General features: G+C 48.0%; 1 protein-coding gene across 2 annotated transcripts in view; it reads right to left on the reverse strand.

The window, feature by feature from the left end:
- CATSPERT (catsper channel auxiliary subunit tau) overlaps positions 1 to 25,303 on the reverse strand; it is a 67,611-nt gene that overhangs the window by 30,007 nt on the left and 12,301 nt on the right. The window contains exons 7-10 of one of the 2 annotated variants that reach the window (XM_075933885.2): positions 24,208 to 24,276; positions 12,011 to 12,102; positions 10,076 to 10,216; positions 8,822 to 8,936 (exon numbers count right to left, since the gene is read on the reverse strand). In XM_075933885.2, coding sequence (XP_075790000.2) covers positions 8,822 to 8,936; positions 10,076 to 10,216; positions 12,011 to 12,102; positions 24,208 to 24,276 — 417 coding nt within the window. Of the gene's footprint in view, positions 1 to 8,821; positions 8,937 to 10,075; positions 10,241 to 12,010; positions 12,103 to 24,207; positions 24,277 to 25,303 lie in introns of both variants that reach the window. The other variant, XM_075933884.2, reaches the window with a different exon arrangement.

The following is a 25,303-nucleotide window of genomic DNA, read 5'->3' on the forward strand; positions in this document are numbered from 1 at the left end:
CACAAAGCATTACAGCTGATCTGTAAGGGGTGGCAGTAGAACCTGTCCAGCTTTGTGTCTTGGAAAGCTGCCATGTGGTCCATCACAGACGTCAGGGATGACAAGACAGCCTCCTGGTGCTGCATTTGGAGTTGACTGCACGCTCTCTGGCTCTGACATTCTGCTCAAGTCTCCTCCATTAGTGTATTCCTCCATTCTGTTACACACTCCCTATCCAAGTAGGCAGGTTATATTTGCTCTTTCCACACATCTTGTCTGTTTCTGCCTTTGGATTTGTGCGAAACAGACACCTACTGGAGCTGGGGGAGTGTACAGCAAGTTCACTACTGTAACAAAAAGTCACAAGGGCACACATTATAGGAGATTCAGTGTGGAGCCTAAAATCTAATCTGTTAACATACAGTGAAGGTCTCTTTAAAAACAATGAGGATGTGTTCTCTGCAAGGCCACAGTTATGCTTTAAAGTAGCCAGTATACAGCAAGTACACAACAGAGTTCTCAAGGGACCATCTGGACTTGATCTGGTGGCAGGCATGGTAAGGGACCTGCGGGCACTATCTTGTGAGCCGCAAGGTGGATGGAGTCCAGACAGTCATGCTGGCAGGGCAGGACAGTGGTTCGTGTAGTGCCCCTCTGTGTCTGACACACCCTGCTTGCCAGGAGAGTGCTACTTTCCCCAATCCTGCAGGAGCCTGTGGGTGGGAGGGGGATGGGGTTTGATTGTGCTGGTGAGGCTGGGCAGCAGTTCACGTTGCATCCCTCTGGGTACGTCTAAACTACATGGCTCCGTCGACGGAGCCATGTTTGTTCGGCAAAGGGAAATAAATGATTATTTAAATCGCAGCTTCATTTAAATTTAAATGGCTGCCATGCTGAGCCGACAAACAGCTGATCAGCTGTTTGTCAGCTCAGTGCGCTAGTCTGGACGCTCCCCTGTCGACATGAAAGCCCTTTATCGACCTCCCCGGTAAACCTCATCCTACGAGGCATAACGGGGAGGTCGATAAAGGGCTTTCAGGTCGGCGCAGGAGCATCCAGACTAGCGCGCTGAGCCGACAAACAGCTGATCAGTTTTTTGTCGGCGCAGCGTGGCAGCCATTTAAATTTAAATAAAGCTGCGATTATTTAAATTGCGGCTTCATTTCCCTCTGCCGATCAGCCTAATCTACATGGCTCCATCGATGGAGCCATGTAGTTTAGACACACCCTCTGTGTCCAGCACACTCCACTTGCCAAGAGAGTGCTACTTCCAACTCCACACAGGAGCCTGTGGGTGGGAAGACAGGAGGGAGTGTAGGAGGATTAGGCTGAAGGTGTGCAGAGGCTGAAGTCATGCTTCACTGGGGTGGGCAATTGGAGGTTAGCAGTAGAGGCAGCAGCTAGTAGCTTCCCCTCCTTCATTCACGTTGCCATGCGAAATACCAGTCATCTCCAAATCACACACAGAGATAGGGAGCTGATGTTAACTGAACGTGGCCAACAACCAGTCCTTATACTGCAGTGATACCAGACCATTTTCTGGTGACATGGCATGAGGAGGTGTTCTACCATGAAGGATGGAATAAGGCAGGTCTCCCCAGAAACCTTGTGATATGGATTAAAGAGTTCCTGTATGAGAACTTTATGAAGATATGCAGGGAGGATTCCCGTTCTGTCTCCAGACAAATTAACAATCTGTTCTGGGACCCCCCCCACACTGTGTATTCACAGAATCCACTACTCATCTCAGCAAAATGCCTTAACCTGTGTATGGCAAGATACAAAATGTAAACTCACTAGAAGGGTCCTCCCCAGGATCAGTAAGGAGGGGATTGTCTCCAAGGTTATAAAAAGTTCTAGGCTATTGGTCACATTGGTTGACACACTCACCTGCTGACCATTCTCCTCCTCCTTATCCTCCTCCTCCACCATGCTATCTTCTCTGATGCTGCCCTGAGTGTCTTGGAAGGATTCCACAGTCTAGCTTGGGAAGCGGGTATGGTTCCGCCCCCTCCAGGAGTGAATGTAGCTGCTTGTAAAAGTGGCATATTTGCTGCAATTCTCCAGAGTGTCTGTTTGCCTCCTTTGTCTTTTGGAAGGACTGCCTCAACTCCTTTTTTTTTCCACACAGCACTGCTGGCCGTTTCTGGTGTATCCTTTTACTACCATGGATTTTACGATATTTGCATAGATCTCTGTGTTTTGTTTCTTGGTTTGGGGCTCCACAAGAAAGGATTCCTCTCCCACACACGGATGTGTTCCAAGATCTCCTTCACAATCCATGCTGGTGCTCGTCTGTGCCCATGGGAACTGGAGCTCATGGGACTTACAAAACATGAACACTCCTGGAACTCTTGGCCAGATCATAGAATCATAGAATCATAGAACTGGAAGAGACCTAAGAAGGTCATCAAGTCCAGCCCCCTGCTCTAGGCAGGACCAATTCCAACTAAATCAATCCGGCCAGGGCTTTGTCAAGCCGAGACTTAAACACCTCTAGGGATGGAGACTCCACTACTTCCCTAGGTAACCCATTCCAGTGCTTCACCACCCTCCTAGTGAAATAGTTTTTCCTAATATCCATCCTGGACCTCTCCCACCACAACTTGAGACCATTGCTCCTTGTTCTGCCATCTGTCACTACTGAGAACAGCCTCTCTCCATCCTCTTTGGAACCTCCCTTCAGGAAGTTGAAGGCTGCTATCAAATCCCCCCTCACTCTTCGCTTCTGCAGACTAAACAGACCCAAGTCCCTCAGCCTCTCCTCATAAGTCATATGCTCCAGCCCCCTAATCATTTTGGTTGCCCTCCGCTGGACCCTCTCCAGTGCGTCCATATTCTTTTTGAAGTGGGGGGCCCAGAACTGGACACAATACTCCAGATGCGGCTTCACCAAAGCCGAATAAAGGGGAATGATGACATCTCTGGATCTGCTGGCAATGCTCCTCTTAATGCAACCTAATATGCCATTATCCTTCTTGGTTACAACGGCACACTGTTGACTCATATCTAGCTTCTCATCCACTGTAACCCCCAGGTCCTTTTCTGCAGAACTACTACTTAACCAGTTGGTCCCAAGCTTGTAACTATGCTTGGGATTCTTCTGTTCCAAGTGCAGGACTCTACACTTGTCCTTGTTGAACCTCATGAGATTTCTTGTGGCCCAATCCTCCAATTTGTCTAAGTCATTCTGTACCCTATCTCTGCCCTTAAGCATATCTACCTCTCCCTCCAGCTTAGTGTCATCCGCAAACTTGCTGAGGGTGCAATCCATTCCCTCATCCAGATCATTAATAAAGATATTGAACAAAACCGGTCCTAGAACCGAACCTTGGGGCACTCCGCTAGAAACCGACCGCCATCCTGACATCGAGCCATTGATCACTACCCGCTGGGCCCGGCCTTCTAGCCATCTTTCTATCCATCTTACCATCTATTTATCCAATCCACAATCCCTTAGCTTGCTGGCAAGAATATTGTGGGAGACCGTATCAAAAGCCTTGCTAAAGTCAAGGTATATCACATCCACTGACTTCCCCATGTCCACCGAGCCAGTTACCTCATCATAGAAGCTAATCAGATTGGTCAGGCATGACTTGCCCTTTGTGAATCCATGCTGACTATTCCTAATCACTTTCCTCTCATCCAAGTGCCTCAATATGGATTCCTTAAGGATCCCTTCCATGATTTTTCCAGGAACCGAGGTAAGACTGACCGGCCTATAGTTCCCTGGATCATCCTTCTTCCCTTTTTTGAAGATGGGCACTACATTTGCCTTTTTCCAGTCATCCGGGATTTCTCCCGATCTCCATGACTTTTCAAAGATAATAGCCAAAGGCTCCACAATGACATTTGCCAACACCCTCAGTACCCTCGGATGCACTAAGTCCGGACCCATGGATTTATGTACGTTTTGCTTTTCTAAATAGTTCCTAACCTGTTCTTTACCCACCACGGGCTGTCCATCTTCATCCCATCTTGCGTCACTTGGCGCAGAAGTCCAGGAGCCGACCTTGTCCGTGAATACAGAGGCAAAGAAAACATTGAGTACTTCAGCTTTCCCCACATCATCTGTCACTAGGTTACCTCCTTCATCCATTAGGGGCCGCACCCTCTCTGATCACCTTCTTCTTGTTAACATGCCTGTAGAAACCTTTCTTGTTATCCTTCACATGCTTAGCCAGTCGCAATTCCATTTGCGCTTTCGCCTTCCTGATAACTCCCCGGCATTCTCGAGCTATACCTTTAAACTCCTCCCTGGTCATTTGTCCAAGTTTCCACTCTTTGTAAGCTTCCTTTTTGTGCTTAAGTTCACCAAGGATTTCCCCTGTAAGCCAGTCCGGTCTCCTACCATGTTTGCCTCTCTTGCTACGCGTCGGGATGGTTTCTTTCTGTGCCTTCAATAAGGCTTCTTTAAAATACTGCCAGCTGTCCTGGACTCCTTTCCCCTTCATGCTAACATCCCAGGGGATTCTGCCCATCAGATCTCGGAGGGAGTCAAAATCTGCTTTTTTGAAGTCCGAGGTGTGTATTTTACTACTCTCTTTTCTTCCTTTGGTCAGGATCCTGAAATCTACCATCTCATGATCACTGCTTCCCAGGTGGTCACCCACCTCCACTTCCCCTATTAGTTCCTCCCTGTTTGTGAGCAGAAGGTCAAGCTGCGCACGACCCCTGGTCGGATCCTTCAGCACCTGTCTCAAGAAGTTATCCCCAACATTCTCCAAAAATTTCCTGGATTGCCTGTGTACTGCCGTATTGGTTTCCCAGAAGATGTCAGGGTGATTAAAGTCCCCCACGAGAACCAGGGCCTGCGATCTGGAAGCTTTGCTCAGTTGTCCGAAGAAAGTCTCATGTACCTCATCCACCTGATTCGGTGGCCTGTAGCAAACACCAACCACAACATCATTGCTGTTGTTTGCTCCTTTAAATTTAACCCATAGACTCTCAACAGGTTTTTCTCCCTCTTTATAGTGGAGTTCAGAGCAATCGTAGTGCTCTCTTACATATAGTGCAACTCCCCCTCCTTTTCTCTCCTGCCTGTTCTTCCTGAACTGTCTATACCCTTCCATGACAGCGCTCCAGTCATGCGAGTCATCCCACCAAGTCTCTGTTATCCCAATTAAATCATATTTCTTGGTCTGGGCCAGGGCCTCCAGTTCTTCCTGTTTGTTGCCCAGGCTTCTCGCATTAGTGTACAGACACTTCAGGTAACCAGTTGATCGTCCTATCTTCTCCATTCGAAACATGGGTCCTCCTTTCTTGCCCCTTCCTCTCTGCATTTCTTCCCGGTATCCGACTTTCCCACTCCCCTCAGGGTTTTGGTCACCATCCCCCGACGAACCTAGTTTAAAGCCCTCCTCACTAGGTTTGCAAGCCTGCCCACGAAGATGCTCCTTCCTCTCTTTGTTAGGTGGATCCCATCTCTTCCTAACAATCCTTGTGCCCGGAACAGTCCCATGGTCGAAGAAACCAAAGCCCTCTCTGCGACACCATCTGCGCAACCACGCATTTATGCCCTCAATTCGACGATCCCTGCCCAGTCCTTTCCCTTCAACAGGGAGGATGGACGAGAAAACCACTTGCGCTCCAAATTCTTGGATCCTTCTTCCTAGCGCTACATAATCCGCAGTAACACACTCAAGATCATTCTTGGCCGTATCATTAGCTCCCACGTGGAGAAGCAGGAAGAAGCAGGTAGCGATCCGAAGGTTTGATCAGCTTGGTAAGCCTCTCAGTGACATCCTGAATGCGAGTTCCCGGTAAGCAGCACACCTCTCGAGATTCCCGTGCTGGCCTTTTTCCCCTTCTAGAAGTTACATGCTGCCAGTTCTCTTCTTGGTCACGTACTGCCCTCTCTGGTTCCTCTGCCTGCCGTGCTTGAAGGAGTAAATGCTGCCTTCTATCGAGGAAGTCTTCATCCTCTCTGATGAAGCGTAGGGTCGACACTTGGGCCTCCAGTCCTCTAATTTTTTCTTCCAAAATGTCGACCAGCTTGCACTTGGTGCAGACGAAATCCGTTCTTTCTTCTGGGAGGAAGACAAACATGGCACACGCTGTGCAAGTAACAACAGCAGACCCATCACCAACCATCGCTGCTGTTCTGGAGAAGGGATTTAAAAAGAAAGGCAAGAGACCCTCCCGCCCTTCTCTCTCCCCATCCCAACTCCCTCTCAAAACTCCCTGTTAGCAATCACCTGTTCGCAAGCTCCTTGGTCACTTGCCCACTGCCTTATAAAGCCCCTCCCGCTACCAAGGCTCAGCCAATCAGCAGAGGCTTCTAGAATTCAAACTTTAATTAGAAGCCAACAGTTTCCACCTGCCAATCACAGCACAAACTCCATCAAGGGGAGGGAGAGGGCAGAGGGGAGGTGGGCGGGGGGAAGCCTCACTCTCAAACACAGGGGAAAATAAATAAATAAACAAACAAAAAACAAAAAAGAACACACACCAACCCTCACTCACAAACACAAGCTCAGCACACAGCAAGAAAGCCCCAAACACAACACCTACTTCCCTCAAGACTCCTGTATCTGCTTCTCCTCTACCTGGAGAACTCCCTCTCTAAAGCCTCACTGCAACAGGAAAAGAAAATAAATAAATAAATAAATAAATAATAATAAAAAAAAACACCACCACCACACACCAAACAAACACAGATGTGCTGCTCAAGTGTGCTGCCTGCTCTTAGGTATGCTTGCCAGGCTGCCCACACAAGAAATGAAATACAAAGTTTTCTGGGGCTTTTCCTGTTCACCTGGAAAATAGTAGTCACAAGTTCTGGCCAGAGTGGTCACAGTGGGGCACTGTGGGATGACTCCTGAGGCCAACATGTCAACTTTTGCAATGCTGCATCTACACTACCGTAAAGTCAATCAAGCAAGGTCTAATTTAGCATTACTCCCTGTGAAAAACAGGAATTGTGATACTGACTTTAGCAGCCCTTAAAGCCGATGGAACCGGCTTGATAGTGCAGACCAGAGGTCTCCACCCTTTTTACACCGAAGATCACTTTTTAAATGACAGAACAAGCCAAGATCTACTGCCCCACCCCTTCCTTGTAGCCCAGCCCCTTCCTTGAAGCCCTGCCCCTTGCTTGAAGGCCCACCCTCTCTATTCTCCTCCTCTCCATCACTTGCTATCCCCAACCCTTATACTGCTGCTTTTTTCCCCCAATTCTTCTGTAGGAAGAAGTTTTTCCAACATTTGGCCTGTCTAGACTGGACCAAATGTCAGAAAAACCCCTTCTTTTGGAACCCCCTTATTCCTCGTGGAAAGAGGAATATAGGGGTGACCGAAATATCATGTTTGCGCTTCCACTAAAAGAAGTGGAAGAACAAACAGATCCCTGGATGCAGAAGAGTTTTTCTGGGATATCTCTGGAATCCTGAAAAAGTCCTGCTGGCTAGCTGGACCCTCGCTGGGTTGAAATAGGATGTGTAGGCTCTGGGGTGGGAATGAGGGATTTGGGTGTGGGAAGAGGTGGGTGGTGCAAGTTCTGGGAGGAAATCTAGATGCAGGAGGAGGTGGATAAGGGAACGCTGGCTCGGGGAGGGGGCTCCAGGCCAGGCAGCCAAACCCCTGCACTTGCCTGCCCTGAGGCCAAACCCTGGGGCCGACCCCCACTCCCGCGGTGCAGGAAAATCCCTGTGCTTGATTCACCCCTCCTGCAGCGCAGGGAAGCCACCACACTCCTCCTTCGGGGCCGACGCCTCCTCCTGCAGCGTGCCCAGCACACAACAGAGCTGTGGGAGGGGAGCAGCCAGCACACTTCCAGAACCCCTGGAAGTGGTGCGAAGCTGCAGGCTTCCGTCCACCCCGCGGGAAGCCAGCACTACGCTGGAGGTAGGTAGTGGGGCTTCTCAGGGGTGGGGGGAAAATGGAGCATGGGGGGGCCCAAACACCTCGTAATTGACTGGTCAAGGCCTCGCGATCGACCAGTCAATTGTGATCGACCGGTTGGTGACCACGGGTGTAGACTAAGAATGTTAAGAGGCAGATAATCCACTAATCATGTAGTTGATAAAATTTGTATCAACTACATGATTAGTCAATAAGGTAAGACTTCCTCAGTCCCAGCTCACACTGGGTCCAGGAGCTACTCCTGCTGCACCTCTGGAGATTAAATATAGAACGAGCCAGGCATGCAGCCAGCCCGTCTCCTACTCCATTTAAACTCCAGAGGCGCAGAAGGAGTAGCTCCCAGATCCAGCACAAGCCAGGACTGAGCCAGGATTGCTCAATCCCAGCTTGCACTGGGTCCAGCAGCCCCTGTCTGCGTGGAGTCCCAGCACTCTCACTGGGATCCCCTGCCGACAGGGGCTGCTGCAAGAGCAGCCTCTGCCTACAGCCAGCCCAGGCCTATGTGAACAGCAGCTGCTTCGTAGCAACCTGCCCTCCCCACCGCCTGCACTTTGGCCTCTAAGAGAGGCAGCAGCTCGCGAGGCGGGGGGTGGGGCAGGTGGCACTGCAGAGACAGTGCTGGGGGAAAACCAGCTTTGAAGCCGGCTCCCCCCAGCACCAGTTCCTGCTCCCCTGCCTTGCTGCCTCTGACACAGCAGGGGAGGTGCGAGCAGTCAACTACTCGCTTATATCACTAGTGTAGACTCATTGTTTAGAAAAATCAACCTTATGCAGCTAAATTTGACCTAAACTCCTAGTGTAGACCAGGCCCTAGGAGGATATTGTTTGAGAAATATTTGCATGCACCAACATGTTCTCCAGTTTATACTGAGCTTTTAATAAATCCAAAATTTAATGAAAACTAGTCTGATTTACTTGTGAAGTTTCACCAACAAGAAGAGCAACATTAATAAATGCTGTCTATGTGCTCCTTAGTTACCATATTCTGCTCTGTAGTCATTTTAGGTCCCCTTTTCATGATGAGTTGGTCTAAATACTCAGCTTTTTCGGGCCATGTTTTCAGACTTCGATATTCCTTTTTCATTTTTTCCAATCTAAAGTGAAGAATCAGCTAAGTTGTTTATATCTATACTTGCAATACACAAAAAGACATTTTCCTCATGAACTAACTCAGTTTCAATGGCAGTTTGATCAATGCAATTTGAAGAATATTCTTCCACTATGCTGTCGGAGAGATAGGTGACAGCAATTACAATTAAGATGGTCAAAGAGGTCCTCCTCATCTCATTAAGTCTTGTTGCTCTTTGAGTACTTCCATAAATTAATTTAGCACATTACCTTTATTATAGTTCTACCTTTATTTACAAGACCAACTCTGTCAATTCCCAAACAAAATCTTTTCTGGGTGAATGTCTGCCTTGGTATAATCAAGTCTATAATCAATTTCTAGGAGGGGATGGGTGAGATTCTGTGGCCTGTACTGTGCAGGGGGTCAGACTAGATGATCATAATGGTCCCTTCTGACTTTAAAGTCTATGGCTACGTCTACACTGGCCCCTTTTCCGGAAGGGGCATGTAAATTTCACTAGTCGTCGTAGGGAAATCCGCGGGGGATTTAAATATCCCCCGCGGCATTTAAATAAAAATGTCCGCCGCTTTTTTCCGGCTTTTAAAAAAGCCGGAAAAGAGCGTCTAGACTGGCCCCGATCCTCCGGAAAAAGTGCCCTTTTCCGGAGGCTCTTATTCCTACTTTGAAGTAGGAATAAGAGCCTCCGGAAAAGGGCACTTTTTCCGGAGGATCGGGGCCAGTCTAGACGCTCTTTTCCGGCTTTTTTAAAAGCCGGAAAAAAGCGGCGGACATTTTTATTTAAATGCCGCGGGGGATATTTAAATCCCCCGCGGATTTCCCTACGACGACTAGTGAAATTTACATGCCCCTTCCGGAAAAGGGGCCAGTGTAGACGTAGCCTATGAGTCTAAGTCACAGATGGTAAAATTACCAGATAAAGGGGAAAACTGCAAATCACTGGTCTGCTATCAGCGCAGATTGTGAAACATGATTCTGAACAGCATGAAGGCAGAAACTATAAGTACCAAAATGAACTACCACCTACTCATGCTTCCATATCCAAATTACTGCTACTTAAAAAAAACCCAAAACAATGAGGCTTAAGTGCACAAGTAAAATAAGAATTCCATTTTGTATCCTCATACAAAAGTGCACATTTCTTGCCTGTTTCGAGGAGACATTTTATTCAGAGCACTCTGAAGTATTTCTAAACCATCAGAAGGCACACCAGATGTTGTGGGAATATCCCTCTCAAGAGTCTCTTCTGTCACATTCATATCTGGGGAAAGGAATGCCGAGTATCCCCTGTGTTGTGATGTGATAGTATTACTACAATAAAACAAATCACTGAAAGTTCAAGCAGTAAAAGAAAGCTGAATAAAGATAATGCAAAAATCATCTTTACAGAAACAGTGAATAATCTCTATGCTACTTCAGTGTTATTATAATGTCGCAGGTAATAAATCTGATTTCCCTCCCCTGTCAAGACCTTAGATGTTAAGAATTTATTTTGGAAGGGGCCTTAAAGGGATTCTTTAAAAAAATAAATTTAAATTATAAAAATGCTATAGCTATGGTTAAGAGTGTGTTCTGTATAATCATTGTTTTCACACCCTTTCTAAAAAAAAAAGAACCCCTTTAGTTTGAGTTTCTCATGCTCTCTCTCAGCCAAGAGAAAAATCATTTTATAATTTTTTTACAAAACTCGATTTCATAAAGTTCCATCATCATCAAGCCCCTACTGACTCCCACAACCCTGACTCCTGCAACCCCCATATACTGCCCCCCTGCCACAAGCCCTACGCCCACCTTAACACTCCCCAATCCCCTGCCTTGAGCTCTCCGCACTTCTCCCCCACTCTTAAATGTCTTACAGATACTGTTGTATTGTAACCCCCCCTTCTTCCTGCCCTGAGGGTCCTCCCCCCGATGGGGAGTTGCTATACAACAGTATCTGTAAGAAATGTAAGTTACTTTCACCCCTGCTTGGGAGGGAAAGTATTCTTTGGGGTTCTGGCAGGGCCTGTAGTCCTGCACCAAACATGCCTGAAGGGGCTGAAGAGGTAATCTGGTGTGTTGGACTATGTATGTGAAAGCTGCCATATGCCCCAGTAATTCCATGCAATTTCCAGCCATTGTTGTTGGGACTCAGTGAAGGTTCTTTATGATATCCCTGAGGGCTTGGAAGCCTAGCTGTGTCAGGTACACCCTGGCTTGCATGAATTCTAAAAGAGTCCCTATGAATTCTATTCTCTGTGTCGGGGCTAGAATGGATTTGGGCATGTTCAGTATGAGGCTCAATCTGAGAAAGGTGCATGAGCCAAAGAGACACACGTTCCTCTAATCATGCTTACAACTTGGCCTTGATGAGTCAATAATCTAGGTAAGGGAAGACCCTGTACCTGACATTTGCAGAGGAAGATTGCCATGACTGCTATGAACTTCATGAATGTCTGAGGGGATGCTGAGAGCCCAAAGGGAGCATCATGAAATGGTAGTGCTGATCGCTAACAACAAACTGCAGAAACGGACTATGAGACAGGATAATGAAAAATATGCATCTTTCAAGTTGAGAGCAGAGTACCAGTCCCCTGAATCCAAGGAAGGAATGATGGAGGTCAGGGAGATCATGTGAAACTTCACTTTCTTTATGAATGTGTTGAGGTCTCACAGATCTAAGATAGGCCTGAGACCACACTTGGCTTTGGGGATGAGGAAATATCAGGATTAGAACCCCTTACCCCTGAATTCCTGAGAAACCTCCTCTATCACCCCTAGAGCAAGGAGTGATTACACCTCTTGAGGAAGGAGTTGCTCATGAGTAGAGTCCCTGACGAGAGACAGGGAAGGGGGTAGAAGGGTGGCAGGATACAGAACAGGACAGACTATCACTCTCTACTGTGCTTCTGATAGAGGCAGCAGCACGGGACAGGATGGCAGCAAGAGATACAGAGGCAGCAAGAGAGGGGGAAACGTGTGTAGTTGACAAGATTAACCAATAAGTCTAGGCTTATTGGTTAATCACATAGTCGACTACTCATTGACATCCCAAGTCCATGGAATTTTCACATATCATAAACAAATATGATTCTTAAGAACCTTTGAGGATCTGTTCTGTCTTCAGGTGTTGGAATCCGAATAAACATGGAATGTTTAAGTGTTTTCCGAAGATCTGCCTCAGGATATTTTAGCTACAAAAGAAAAACACTGATATTATAGCAAATAAATAGCAATGGTATTATAGACAGTTCCACCCTAATGATTTGATAGACTCAGGAAATATCTGAATTCTTCAGTAAAACCAGAGAAAATAAAAAATTTGGGAGGGCACAAGAAAAAACTGTAGAAGTGAGGCTAATACAGATTTGCTAGTAATTTATCAAAACCAATTACTGAAACAAATTTGTGGATTGCACAGTACTAAAATAAAAATATTTTATAAAACCTAGTCATAGGGTTCCTATTATAGAAGGATGCTAGTTCCATAATAAAGGTGAAAGTCATTAGAAGATTGATTATCAAAACCAAACCTTATCTCACTAAAAACAAATCAATCTATATGAAATTTCTTACCTCCTATCCCATTCTAGGTTAGATTTTTTTTAAAATCAAACCAGGACTATTAGAGACACGAGAGGCATACAATTTCTAGGTCATTCAAATTTTCCTCAGTGCCTTTTTGGCTTATTTTGGCCTTTAATACCTCTGTAAAGAGTCACATTAAAATCAATCTTCACTTCTCCAAGAGTTCCAGAGCAAAAGTGTTTTTCCATACATTTTATTGGGGTGTGTGAGAGGGTATTACAGGCCTTTGTGGCTCCCTGCTGGAGGCCGTATGGTCCTGCCATACACCCGTGCCAGCAAAGGAGCAGAGAAGATGGATCCCCCAGGTCCCTGCTTAGAGAGGCTGCACGAAAGCAGTGAATCATATGCCAGATGGCTCAGATAAAAGTGGATGTAGAGACTAGCTGGGATTACACAGGAGCCAGGAAGGATGTGCCTCTCTGCTCAAAAAGCTTGGAGGGCAATCAGAGTTTGGGTCAGGTTGCATTTTGCTGAACCTGGGAGAGCCTGAGGTGCAGGTGGGAAGAGGCTCAGGGAACAAGCAGCAATGAACTGGAGTGGCACATAGCTGCTGTTTATAGAGATTCTGTATTGAAAGTCAGAAGTAGTAAGTATCAGAGGGGTAGCTGTGTTAGTCTGAATCTGCAAAAGCGACGAGGAGTCCTGTGGCACCTTATAGACTAACTGAAGTGTAGGAGCATAAGCTTTCGTGGGCAAAGACCCACTTCGTCAGATGCATGTAGTGGAAATTTCCAGAGGCAGGAATAAATATGCAAGCCAGGATCAGGCTGGAGATGACCAGGTGGATCCAATCAAGGAGGATGAGGCCCACTTCTAGCAGCTGATCTGGAGGTGTGAATTCCAAGAGAGCAGAAGCTGCTTTTGTAGTTAGCAAGCCATTCACAGTCTTTGTTTAATCCAGAGTTGATTGTGTCAAACTTAAAGATGAACTGTAGCTCAGCAGTTTCTCTTTGAAGTCTGGTCCTGAAGTTTTTTTGCTGCAGGATGGCTACTTTTAGATCTGCAATTGTGTGTCCAGGAAGATTGAAGTGTTCCCCTACAGGTTTTTGTATGTTGCCATTCCTAATATCAGATTTGTGTCCATTGATTCTTTTACGTAGGGACTGTCCTGTTTGGCCGATGTATATAGCAGTGGGGCATTGTTGGTACATGATGGCATATATTACGTTGGTGGATGTGCAGGAGAATGTACCAGTGACAGTATGGCTGATCTGGTTAGGTCCTGTGATGGTGTTGCTGGTGTATATATGTGGGCAGAGTTGGCACCGAGGTTTGTTGCAAGGATTGGTTCCTGAGTTCGAGTTATTATGGTGCGGTGTGTAGTTGCTGGTGAGAATATGCTTCAGGTTGGCGGGTTGTCTGTGGGCAAGGACCGGCCTACCTCCCAAGGCCTGTGAAAGCGAGGGATCATTGTCCAGGATGGGCTGAAGATCACTAATGATGCGTTGGAGAGGTTTTAGCTGGGGACTGTAGGTGATGGCCAGTGGTGTTCTGTTGGTTTCTTTCTTGGGCTTGTCCCGTAGCAGGAGGCTTCTGGGTACACGTCTGGCTCTGTCAATCTGTCTCCTCACTCCTCATTCTGTAAACTGGGTATCGCAGTTTACAGAATGCTTGTTGAAGATCTTGTAGGTGTAGGTCTCTGTCTGAGGGGTTGGAGCATATGCGGTTGTACCTCAGTGCTTGGCTGTAAACAATGGATCGTGTGGTGTGTCCGGGATGGAAACTGGAGGCATGCAGGTCAGTATAGCGGTCGTATTTCAGATTTGGTGACAACATATACCTCCAGACCAGTGGCACTGCTATGGGCACCTGCATGGCCCCACAATACGCCAACATTTTTATGGCTGACCTGGAACAATGCTTCCTCAGCTCTCGTCCACTTACACCCCTTCTCTACCTAGGCTACATCGATGACATCTTCATCATCTGGACCCATGGAAAGGAGACTCTGGAAGAATTTCACCATGATTTCAACAGCTTCCACCCCACCATCAACCTCAGCATGGACCAATCTACACGGGAGGTCCATTTCCTGGACACCACGATACAAATAAGTGACGGTCATATCAATACCACCCTATACCGAAAACCTACCGACCGCTATGTCTACACTGGCGCGATCTTGCGCCAGAAGTATGCAAATGAGGCTAAGCGTGGAATATTGCTGAGCCTCATTTGCATACCTAATGAGCCGCCATTTTTGCAGAAGAGGCTCTTGCGCCAGAAGGAGCTGTCTACACTGCCCCTTCTTGCGCAAGAAAAACCCTCTTGCGCAATGCTGTTATTCCTGAAAATAATCAGCGTAGTGGCATTGCGCAAGAGGGTATTTCTTGCTCAAGAAGGGGCAGTGTAGACAGCTCCTTCTGGCTCAAGAGCCTCTTCTGCAAAAATGGCGGCTCATTAGGTATGCAAATGAGGCTCAGCAATATTCCACGCTTAGCCTCATTTGCATACTTCTGGCGCAAGATCGCGCCAGTGTAGACATAGCCTAACTGGTGCTAGATACCAACTGCGGAACAATAATTGGTACTGGTTGTAAGTGGAAAGCACATGATACCCCTAGCTCATTAAAAAAGATCTTGGTACCCACTCCTCACAGATACAAACTCAGGTTCAGGAACAGGTCTAAAATGACAGCATGATGGATAGAGATGATCTAATCAAACCAAACCACGAAGTATAGGGTGATGGGTGGTATCTAAGTAGCATCAGAGGATGGCAACCTAACAGTGTCAGCAGTGATGTGTGATTTGTTGTACCTGTAAAGTGGTGTCTTGGGGGGACAGTTTTTGTATGACCTGGGGGCAATGGAAATTTCCCCCTGATTGAATCATTCCATTGTTATGCATCCTGGTTCAGTAGAGTCCACTGACAATTATTACTGTACTTCGCTTAACAATAAACCTGGCCTGGCACCTTCAATCCTTATCTGGTTTGTGGTCTTTGGGGGCTCTCTTAGGGTCTGCTGTGGAGATTAAGTGCACAAGTCGACACACACACATCACTGAGCACACACACAAGCAGCCTTCTGGTTCTCATCATCAACAGAGCCAGAAACCTGTGAGGACACCTCAGCAGTAAATCCTGACCACCTCCTTAGCTGCAGTGGTTCCCCTCATACCTTCTTTAAAGAACTGTATCTGGTGGCTCCTCACTGATTTGCTGACAGGACAGTACTTCTCTAGTCTGTTTGCTCCTCTAATAGCTGGCCCACCCCACTACTTCTTGGTTCATCTATTGTTCCAGCTGCTGAAAGGATGCCAACTGATGACAGCTGGTGGTTGCTGCATTGGCCAGGCCAGCATAGTGGTTTATACTCCCAACAACAGATCTCCCTTTTTGGATGGAAGTGGTCTCTGTGGAAGTGCTCCCCACTTCTTGAAAGAAGAAATCCTCATTCTTGCTTTGATTGCCCAGGCGATGCTCTACTGAGAAGTATGATTTGTGGGCCAAGGGACCACTTAATTACTCTTGTGACTATTTCTTTCATGTGGCTCAGCCATTTTAATGTGGTGTAGTCAGTCACTAGATACCTTAATGTCTCAACTACCCAATTCCTTTTCAATTATTGTATTTTTCCACAGGAGAGTAAGTTACATCTTAGGTTCGATTCTGGTGCCCTTCACTGTAATATTCTTGGGATAGTACTGAACCTATTTCAACTTCAGAGGCATCAGTCTGGAGTACAAAAGGACTATTAAAGTCTAGAATCCACAGAACTTAATGGCTAAATAGAGCCTCTTAAATTTTTGGAAGGATGCCTGGCATTTATAGTCCACCACATATTTTGGAGGATAGAAATCCTAGTTAGTTCAGTCACGTGCTACTAGAATTGTACACATAGTTACTAATTTATTGTCACAGCCCACTAGTCCCAAAAATGACAACATTTCTTTTGAATCATGGGGTGGGACAGTCCCTTAATTGTGTCAATTATGAGCTTGATCATCCTCACCCAGTAGGTACCCGAGGTTCTGTATCTCTTTTTTGCTAATAAATACTTAGCTGGGTTTTTCCAACCAGTAGTCTTTAAGGAACATAGCACTCTAATTATGTTCTGTATGTATGTTTCCCAGACCCACTGGAAAGTTATTAGGCTACGTCTAGACTGGCATGATTTTCCGCAAATGCTTTTAACATAAAAGTTTTCCATTAAAAGCATTTGCGGAAAAGAGTGTCTAGATTGGCACGGACGCTTTTCCGCAAAAGCACTTTTTCGCAATCAGGGCTTTTTTTTGCGCAAAACAATACCACATTGTCTACACTGGCCCTCTTGCGCAAAAGCATTTGCGCAAGAGGGCTTTGCCCGAACGGGAGCAGCATAGCATTTCTGCAAGAAGCACTGATTTCAGACAGTAGGAAGTCAGTGCTCTTGTGGAAATTCAAGCAGCCAGTGTAGACAGCTGGCAAGTTTTTCCCGCAAAAGCACCTGCTTTTGCGGAAAAACTTGCCAGTCTAGATGCAGCCACTACAGTGTTTAAAAAAGCCGTTATATACCTGTTATGCGGCCACAGGACCTTGTCCTATAGGGGCTGAAAGCAGTAGACCAAATGGCATGACTCTGAACTCAAACAATGTCCAATGGATGGAGAAAGAGGTCTTTTCCCATAATGCTCTTGTCAAGGATCCCTCCTCTAATATTTGGTCAGATCTAAGATTGTTATGTAATGTGCTTATCCCAGATGTTGATGAGATTATCTAGGCCCTGGGTAGACACAGAACTTCGCTATTTCATTTACTTTGTGAAAATCTATACAAACCTGACCGAGTCATTGGGCTTAGGGACAAGGATTATCTGTTTCATCACACACTCTGTGATTATATGATCCCTAACTTCTGTATCTTCACTAACTCCTCTTTGACTATCGCCTGTATTTTCTCAGGTATGGGCTATATGTATGGTTTCTTTCACAATATTCCCTAGCTTGTTTTCCATGTAGTGGAACTTCATGCACTTCTAGGAAGACCTCCTTGAATGTACTGACCAGTGCCTCCATGCCACAGAACAGCTGATCTGCAGCAGGCAGAAGCTCTGGGGCAATGGGAGAAGGAAAGTTGATTGGAAAGGCCACCAGCAGGAGGGATGCACTGAGGGGGAGCTTGACTATTGGTGGGCGCTAAGCACCCGCTAATTGTTTTTCTTGGGCACTCTAGCCCTGCAGCACCCCAGAGTTGGTGTCTACACTGGCAATTAAAGGCTAGTAAGTTTAACTTCAGTACTAGGAAAACTGGTTGAAACTATAGTAAAAACAGAATCATCAGACACACAGATAAACATTTGTTGGGTGAAGAAGGAACATGTTTTTTGTAAAGACAAACCATGCCTCACCAATCTACTAGAATTCTTTGAAGGGGACAACAAGCATGTGGACAAAGGAGATTCAATATAGTATAGTATACTCTGATTTTTTTAGAAAGCCTGTGACAAGGTCCTTCATCAGAAGCTCTTAAGCCAAATAAACTATCATGAGATAAGAGGGAAAGTCCTTTCGTGGATCAGTAACTGCTTAAAAAATAACAGAGGGCAGGAATAAATGGTCAGTTTTCAGGCTGGAGAGAGGTAAATTGTGCTCCTGGGGGCACAGACTGGGACCAATCCTATTCAACATATTTACAAATTATCTGGAAAGAGGATAAACAGTGAGTTGGAATAATTTGCTGATGATACCAAGCTAGTTAAGACAGTTAAGTCCAAAGCAGACTGTGAAGTTATAGAGAGAATCTCACGAAACTGAGTGAGTGGGCAACAAACTGGCAGATAAAATTCAATATTGATAAATGCAAAAAAATTAGCATTGGAAAACATAATCCCAACTATATAGACCCTTCTCCTTCCTTTTGATACTGAAAGCTTATTAACCAAAAAACGCCACTGAGTTTTAGTAAAGAGCCAACAGTCCCCTTACAATATATTAGCACACCAGCTCACACATGGTACCAGAAGCAGGGTTTCACTGTGTCTGAACCCTCAGCAAGGCCTAAGATGGAGGAAGCACTCAGACTGCTAGTCGAGCAGTGGGTTCCCTGCACTGGATCAGCAACCAAAGGTACAGGAGCAACAACAGATGCAGGCTTTGGTCACCAACCAGTTGATTGCATGGCGTTCTGGGCCCCCCATTTTCCCCCACCTCCAAGAAGCCCCACTACCTACTACGAGCAACAATGGAGGTAGTGGCAGCTTCCCACGTGGTGAATGGAAGTCCTACAGCTGTGCATCACTTCTGGGTGTTGCGGAAATGCACTAGCTGCTTCCTTGCCCCAGCTCCCTGGTGTTCTGGGAACTTACCAGGTAAGTCTCCAGAGGCGCGCACTGGGACTTCCCTTCTCTGTGGGAGGGGGGAGTTGGGCCTGGAGGGAGCGTGTGCATGGGCTTCCCAGCTCTGCGGGAGTGGGAGGGGGGTGGTTGGCCCCGAGGAGTCCCATGTGTGGGCTTCCCGGCTCCACGGATGGGGGGAGTCAGGCCCGGCGGAGGCACGCAATGGGGCTTCCTTCCTCGGGGGAGGGGGTCCTGCCCCAGAGGGAGCGCACAACAGAGGCTTCTCTGCTTGGCGGCGGTGGCAGCGGGAGGGGGGAGGTCATCCGGGCGGGGGGGTCATGTACGCAGGCTTCTCTGCTTGGTGGGAAGAGGGGTCAGCCCCGGAGGGAGCGTGCGACGGAGGCTTCCCTCTGAGGCTGGTGTAGGGGACTCCCTGACCCCACTGGCACCCTGCCCCCGAACCCTGTTCCTGCCCCCTGCCGAAGAACCTTGTCCCCTCCCCTCCTGCCCCCGTTCCTTCTCCCTTGCCCCCAGCCACAGAACTGTCCCCCCGCTCACCTCTGCAGAAACCTGCCCCCCAGCACCTTACGCCCCACTGCAAAAACCTGTCGTCCCCGACACCCTGCCCCCCACTGCAGAAACCTGTCCTCATGGCACCCTGTTTCCTCTCCCCTGCCCTCAGCCACAGAATTGTGTTCCCACTGGCCCCCTCTCCCCTACTACAGAAACCTGTCCCCTGCCCTCCCCACACCCTGTTCCCTCGCCCCTGCCCCCACTGGCACCCTGTTCCCTATCCCAGCACCCCCTAGCACCCTTCCCCAGTACCATGTCCCCTGCTCCCAACTGACTTTTCTGTGGGTCAGTGACCCCTGACTCAAGACAGGTTCCCTGCCTGTCTCAGAAATAGACAATGCAGAAACTTTTTGTGTTTGACATAGTATTTTATTTAAAAATGAAGCCTGGCCAACAAACCCCCATTTGGGGCCAAGCCCCCATCTGGCCACAGTCACTCCTGCACTCCCCGTTCCCCCAGACCATAGATCTGAGCTTATCAAACACTGGAACCCCCTGCCCTGAGCCCCTCACATACCCCATCCCCAAATTCCTGCACCCTCACATCCACAAGCCTGTGGCTTGCTTAGTACCCCTACACTGCCCAGCCTGGAGCCCCCTCCCTGAGCCAGAGTCCCCTTCTCCACCTCCTCCTGCATCCAGATTTCCTCCCAGAGCTTGCACTTCTCACTCCTTCCCACACCCAAATCCCTCATTTCCACCCCAGAGTCTATATATCCTGTCTCTACCCAGCGAGGGTACAGCTAGACTTCAAGGCTGCGTCTAGACTGGCAAGTTTTTCCGCAAAAGCATCTGCTTTTACGGAAAAATTTGCCAGCTGTCTACACTGGCTGCTTGAATTTCCGCAAGAACACTGATGATCTCATGTAAGATTGTCAGTGTTCTTGTGGAAATACTATGCTGCTCCCAATTCTAGAAGCCTCTGCTGATTGGCTGAGCCTTGGTAGGGGGAGGAGCTTTATAAGGCAGTGGGCAAGCAACCAAGGAGCTTGCGAACAGGTGAGTGCTAACAGGGAGTTGTGAGAGGGAGTTGGGAAGGGCGGGAGGTTTTCTTGCCTTTCTTTTAAATCCCTTCTCCAGGACAGCAGCGATGGATGGTGATGGGTCTGCTGTTGTTACCTGCACAGTGTGTGCCATGTTTGTCTTCCTCCCGGAAGAAAGAACGGATTTCATCTGCACGAAGTGCAAGCTGGTCGCCATTTTGGAAGAAAAAATTAGAGGACTGGAGGCCCAAGTGTCGACCCTACGCTCGATCAGAGAGGATGAAGACTTCCTCGATAGAAGGCAGTGTTTAATCCTTCAAGCATGGTAGGTGGAAGAGCCAGAGAGGGCAGTATGTGACCAAGAAGAGAACTGGCAGCATGTAACTTCTAGAAGGGGAAAAAGGCCAGCACGGGAATCCCCCGATGCTATAGAGGTAAGTAATCGCTTTCAAGCTCTCTCCACAGCCTCTACAGTGCTGAAAGCTCTGGAAGGGAACTCACAAGCAAGAAACCAGAAGGGAACAACATCTATTGGAAGGCATGGGATGCGTAGTCCTAGGGATGGGGGTTCCACAGCCACCACCCCCAAAAGAAAGCGACGGGTGGTGGTGGTCGGGGACTCTCTCCTAAGAGGGACTGAGCCAACCCTCTGCCGTCCGGGCCTGGAATCTCGAGAGATGTGCTGCTTACCGGGAGCTCACATTCAGGATGTCACAGAGGCTTACCAAGTTGATCAAACCTTCCGATCGCTACCCCTTCCTGCTTCTCCACGTGGGAACTAATGATACAGCCAAGAATGATCTTGAGTGTGTTACTGCGGATTATGTAGCGCTGGGAAGAAGGATCCAAGAATTCGGAGCGCAAGTGGTTTTCTCGTCCATCCTCTCTGTTGAAGGGAAAGGACTGGGCAGAGATCGTCGAATTGAGGACGTAAATGCGTGGTTGTGCAGGTGGTGTCGCAGAGAGGGCTTTGGTTTCTTAGACCATGGGACTCTGTTCCGGGCACAAGGATTGTTAGGAAGAGATGGGATCCACCTAACGAAGAGAGGAAGGAACATCTTAGCGGGCAGGCTTGCAAACCTAGTGAGAAGGGCTTTAAACTAGGTTCGTCGGGGGACGGTGACCAAAACCCTGAGGGGAGTGGGAAAGTCAGATGCCGGGAAGAAATGCAAAGAGAAAGGGGCAAGAAAGGAGGACCCCTGTTTCGAATGGAGAAGATAGGACAATCAACTGGTTACCTGAAGTGTTTGTACACTAATGTGAGAAGCCTGGGCAACAAACAGGAAGAACTGGAGGCCCTGGCCCAGACCAAGAAATATGACTTAATTGGGATAACAGAGACTTGGTGGGCTGCTGGCAGCCCTTAGGTATGAGTCACCACTCATTCTTAAGGTTTGTCCTTGGCCCATTGAGTGCCATTGTCCCACAGGGCCTTGCTGATTAGCATGTCCATAGGCCGGGCACTGCCCAATGCTCAACCACATGCAGGGAAATATTCAGTATCCATACAAGCACATGCTTATAATTGCACACACAGACATTATACAAACACATGAACAGCATACATAGGATTAGCAGACAGTGAGCTTCTATTCAACACCCCACATGGCCCCCCTTTTATACCATTTTCTGGGGCCAACATCCCCACCTATGGGTGCAGCAGCGATCTGGCTGCTCCCCTCAAAATCCAGTAACATGACACCTTCCTACCTTCTTTGCTTCTGGGGGCTTCTTCAGCCTGTGGGCCAACCATCCCCTCTCTAAAGGGCTGTCGCTGGCTGACTTCTCACCAGTTGGCCAGCAGGACTTCCTTTCTCTAGGCTGCTTGTTCCTCTGGAAACCACTCCGTCGTGCTTCTCAGCCCTTTTAGGGTATGTCTAGATCGAACTAGGGTGGCTAATGTAGGCATTCGAACTTGCAAATGAAGCCCGGGATTTGAATATACCAGGCTTCATTTGCATGTTCCCGGGCAGGCGCCATGTTTAAATGCCCGTAGTTCGAACTACCTGCCCCCGGCTACACGCGGCACGGACTAGGTAGTTCGAATTAAAGCTCCTAATTTGAACTACCATTAAACTCCTCCCAGTTCGAACTAGGGTGGCAGTGTAGACATACCCTTATTCTTTCCAGCTGTTGTGAGGCTGTGTCAGTCAACACTGGCTGGTAATGCATTAACTCCCAACTCTCATGTCAGCATGGGTTCTATACACCCTATGAGAGTTATCAAGAGTACAGAAAGCCAAGTTATACCATTGTAATCCTTCTGCCAGGCTGAGTTAATAGCAGCAAGGGCCGGGTTCAGTATCTAGGGGTCTCCTCCCAACAAGATAATACAACACCGGCTCGAGCCCCTACCCAGTGACCTGGGAAATCGTACATACACCTCTGGGCGCCTCAAAGAGGCAATTCTTCCCCTCTCGCAAGCACAGAGCCTCAGTATAGCAGAAAACCTTTAATAACATGAGGTAACCGACATCAGCATTAACTTGGGAAAACACCACAACTTGGATTCATAGACCAAACATGAGCAAAGACCCACCGCACAGCCACGAATCACCCAAAGTCCCAAAGTCCAACACCCCAAAAGTCTCTGCCCCGGGTCAGTGCCACCCCAGGGTTCAAAAGTTCACCGAGCAGGGTTTTACCATCCCAACCTGGAGGGGGCAGGGATTGATACACCTTATGAGGTCCGCCGATAGCTCCGCCTCTCCGTAGGGTTCTGCTGCCGCCGTCAACACAAGTCACTCCGTCACATTCCACCTGTCGTCCAGTGAGCCGTCTCAGCTGTCCCATGAACTGTCCAGCTCCGCCAGCCATCTCAGTCCACACCCCGGGCCTCCAGCTGGTTGCTCCTGCAGCTGCTCCACTGGCTGTCTGCTGCCACTCCTACCGGTCGCAGGTCGTCCCCGCCAGTCATTCTGCTGGCCGCCTGAACCCGCCGGTCATCCCCGCAAACCACTCTGCTGTCCGCCTGCACTTGCTGGTTGTCCCTGCAACTGCTCTGCTAATAGCTCAGCAGCATAGCGCCAAGCTCCCCACAGCATACAGTGATTTCAGCTGTTCAGCAAGCTCAGCTCATAATAGAGGAGCCTCAGTGCTAGTGCTCCACTGGCCCACAGTGAAGTCAACTCAGCAGCTCACAACTAGACTCCTAATGGAATTCAAATTAGTTCTGATATTCCACACTGAAGAGAGGAGTGGGTGCAATCAGTGTTGTTTAGGCCCTCAGACAGGGCCCCACCACCAGGTATGAAGACTTGTCCCCAGCCTCTCTCAACTTGACTGGGTTTGGAACCCATGCCCCTTGTCTAACAAGTGCTACTTAGTTTATGGCAAATCCCTTTGTCATAAACAGTTCCACCATTCCATTGTCCTTGATTCACATAATCAGGGTAACAACACTTTTATCCCCCCGCCTCAATAACAGAGAGACTGGGGATCCCATAGTGACCAAAGTGACCATTTGGGCTGCTGTGAGCACATACTAGACAGGGTGAGTGTGTCTATGCAAATTGGGTGTATCTATGCAAATGAGATCAGCCCCTGAAGTCTCTTTGCACCACTTGCCACAGTTCACCACCAGATGTCAGGGTAGAGCTTATCCTGACCCTGCTTACACCATTAGAATATAATTACTGACTAAATATAGTTTTAAGCATACTTTTTTCATCTTCATCTCACTCAAATACCATATCAAATAATTTTGTTCAATCTTTACAAAAGGATACCACATAAGGATCAGTTCAAGTTTGAGAAATATCATCTTCAAATATTTTTATGGAAATTATATGTCTGAGTTTTGGAATGGACTAGCTCTACTCCAAAGTTATTATAGAGCCCCCCCCCCCCAAAAAAAAAGAGAGAGAGAGAGAGAGAAAGAGAGAGAGAGAGATCCTAACCTGGTGCGAGTAGCCATATCCGAAACTTCCATAGCAGAACATAAATTCCACTTCCGCTGTGCAGAAAACCTGAAAATGTAACATTTTTCTTTTTTAAATGTAACAAGTAATTAACTCTTACAGCAAATACATTCCCAAACAAGTTCCACAGAAAACAAATACAAGTATGGTAAGTAAAGGGAAAAAATACATGTCCCTCTCTTTGTTCTTTTGCACAGTTGGTAAACTAAACCCAAAGCTGCAGGGAAGGTGGGAAGGTCATGGACAGAGCTGTCCCATCTATAGGATAGTTTTGGGCCCAACACAGCATGGGGTTTACCAGAGTGCCTAGTGCCACCAGTAGCAGTCAAGCCCATCACTACACTCACTGATGGCAGGGAGAAGCAGAGTGACCCTGACCCAGCCCCAGCCTGCTGTGCTCCCTTGACTGCTTTGACACAATTTGCACCTCTCTAAACTGGGACTCTCTGGTCCTGAAACATCTGTGGCTAGGAGTCAAATGGCAGGAGCGCTGCTGGCCGGGAGCCCTGCTGGCGGGGGGCAGCAGCTGGAAGCCTGGTAGGAAGCCTGGTGGCTAGGAGCCCTGCTGGCTGATGGCACCAGTTGCCAGTGGGAGGAAGCCCAGAGGGCCTCACTGCTGCTCCAGCTTCTAGTGGGGGAGGTAGCCCCTGGGGAAGAGCAGCTGTTCTGGCTGCTGCCAGGAAAGAGAGTTCGGTGGGGGGGGGGGGGGGGGAGGGGAAGGAGGCACACAAGGCCTGGATCAAGCCACTACTCTGGCTGCTCCTACCAACCCTGGGACCACTGCTCAGGTGGTCCCAGGGGCCAGCCACATCAGGCACTGCTCAGGCTGTCCCCTGGGCCAGCTGGCTGGGGCGACCAGAGCAGAGACCAGTATTGCGGACAGCCAGGACTACACCAGCAGTAGACTGAGGCTGGGGACTAGAGCCATACAGGGTCAGCCATGCTGACTGCTGCAGCGGACACAGAGTCCTAGTGATCTGTAGCGCAGATGGATTGGAAGCCAGTGAGATCAGGACTAGACAAGAGAGCAAGGAAGACCCTGGAAGAGAGAGAAAAGATCTTTTGTCATGAAAAA

The sequence above is a fragment of the Pelodiscus sinensis genome, chromosome 7 (genome assembly GCF_052426305.1).
Source record: "Pelodiscus sinensis isolate ZL-2025 chromosome 7, ASM5242630v1, whole genome shotgun sequence".
Taxonomy (NCBI): domain Eukaryota; kingdom Metazoa; phylum Chordata; order Testudines; family Trionychidae; genus Pelodiscus; species Pelodiscus sinensis.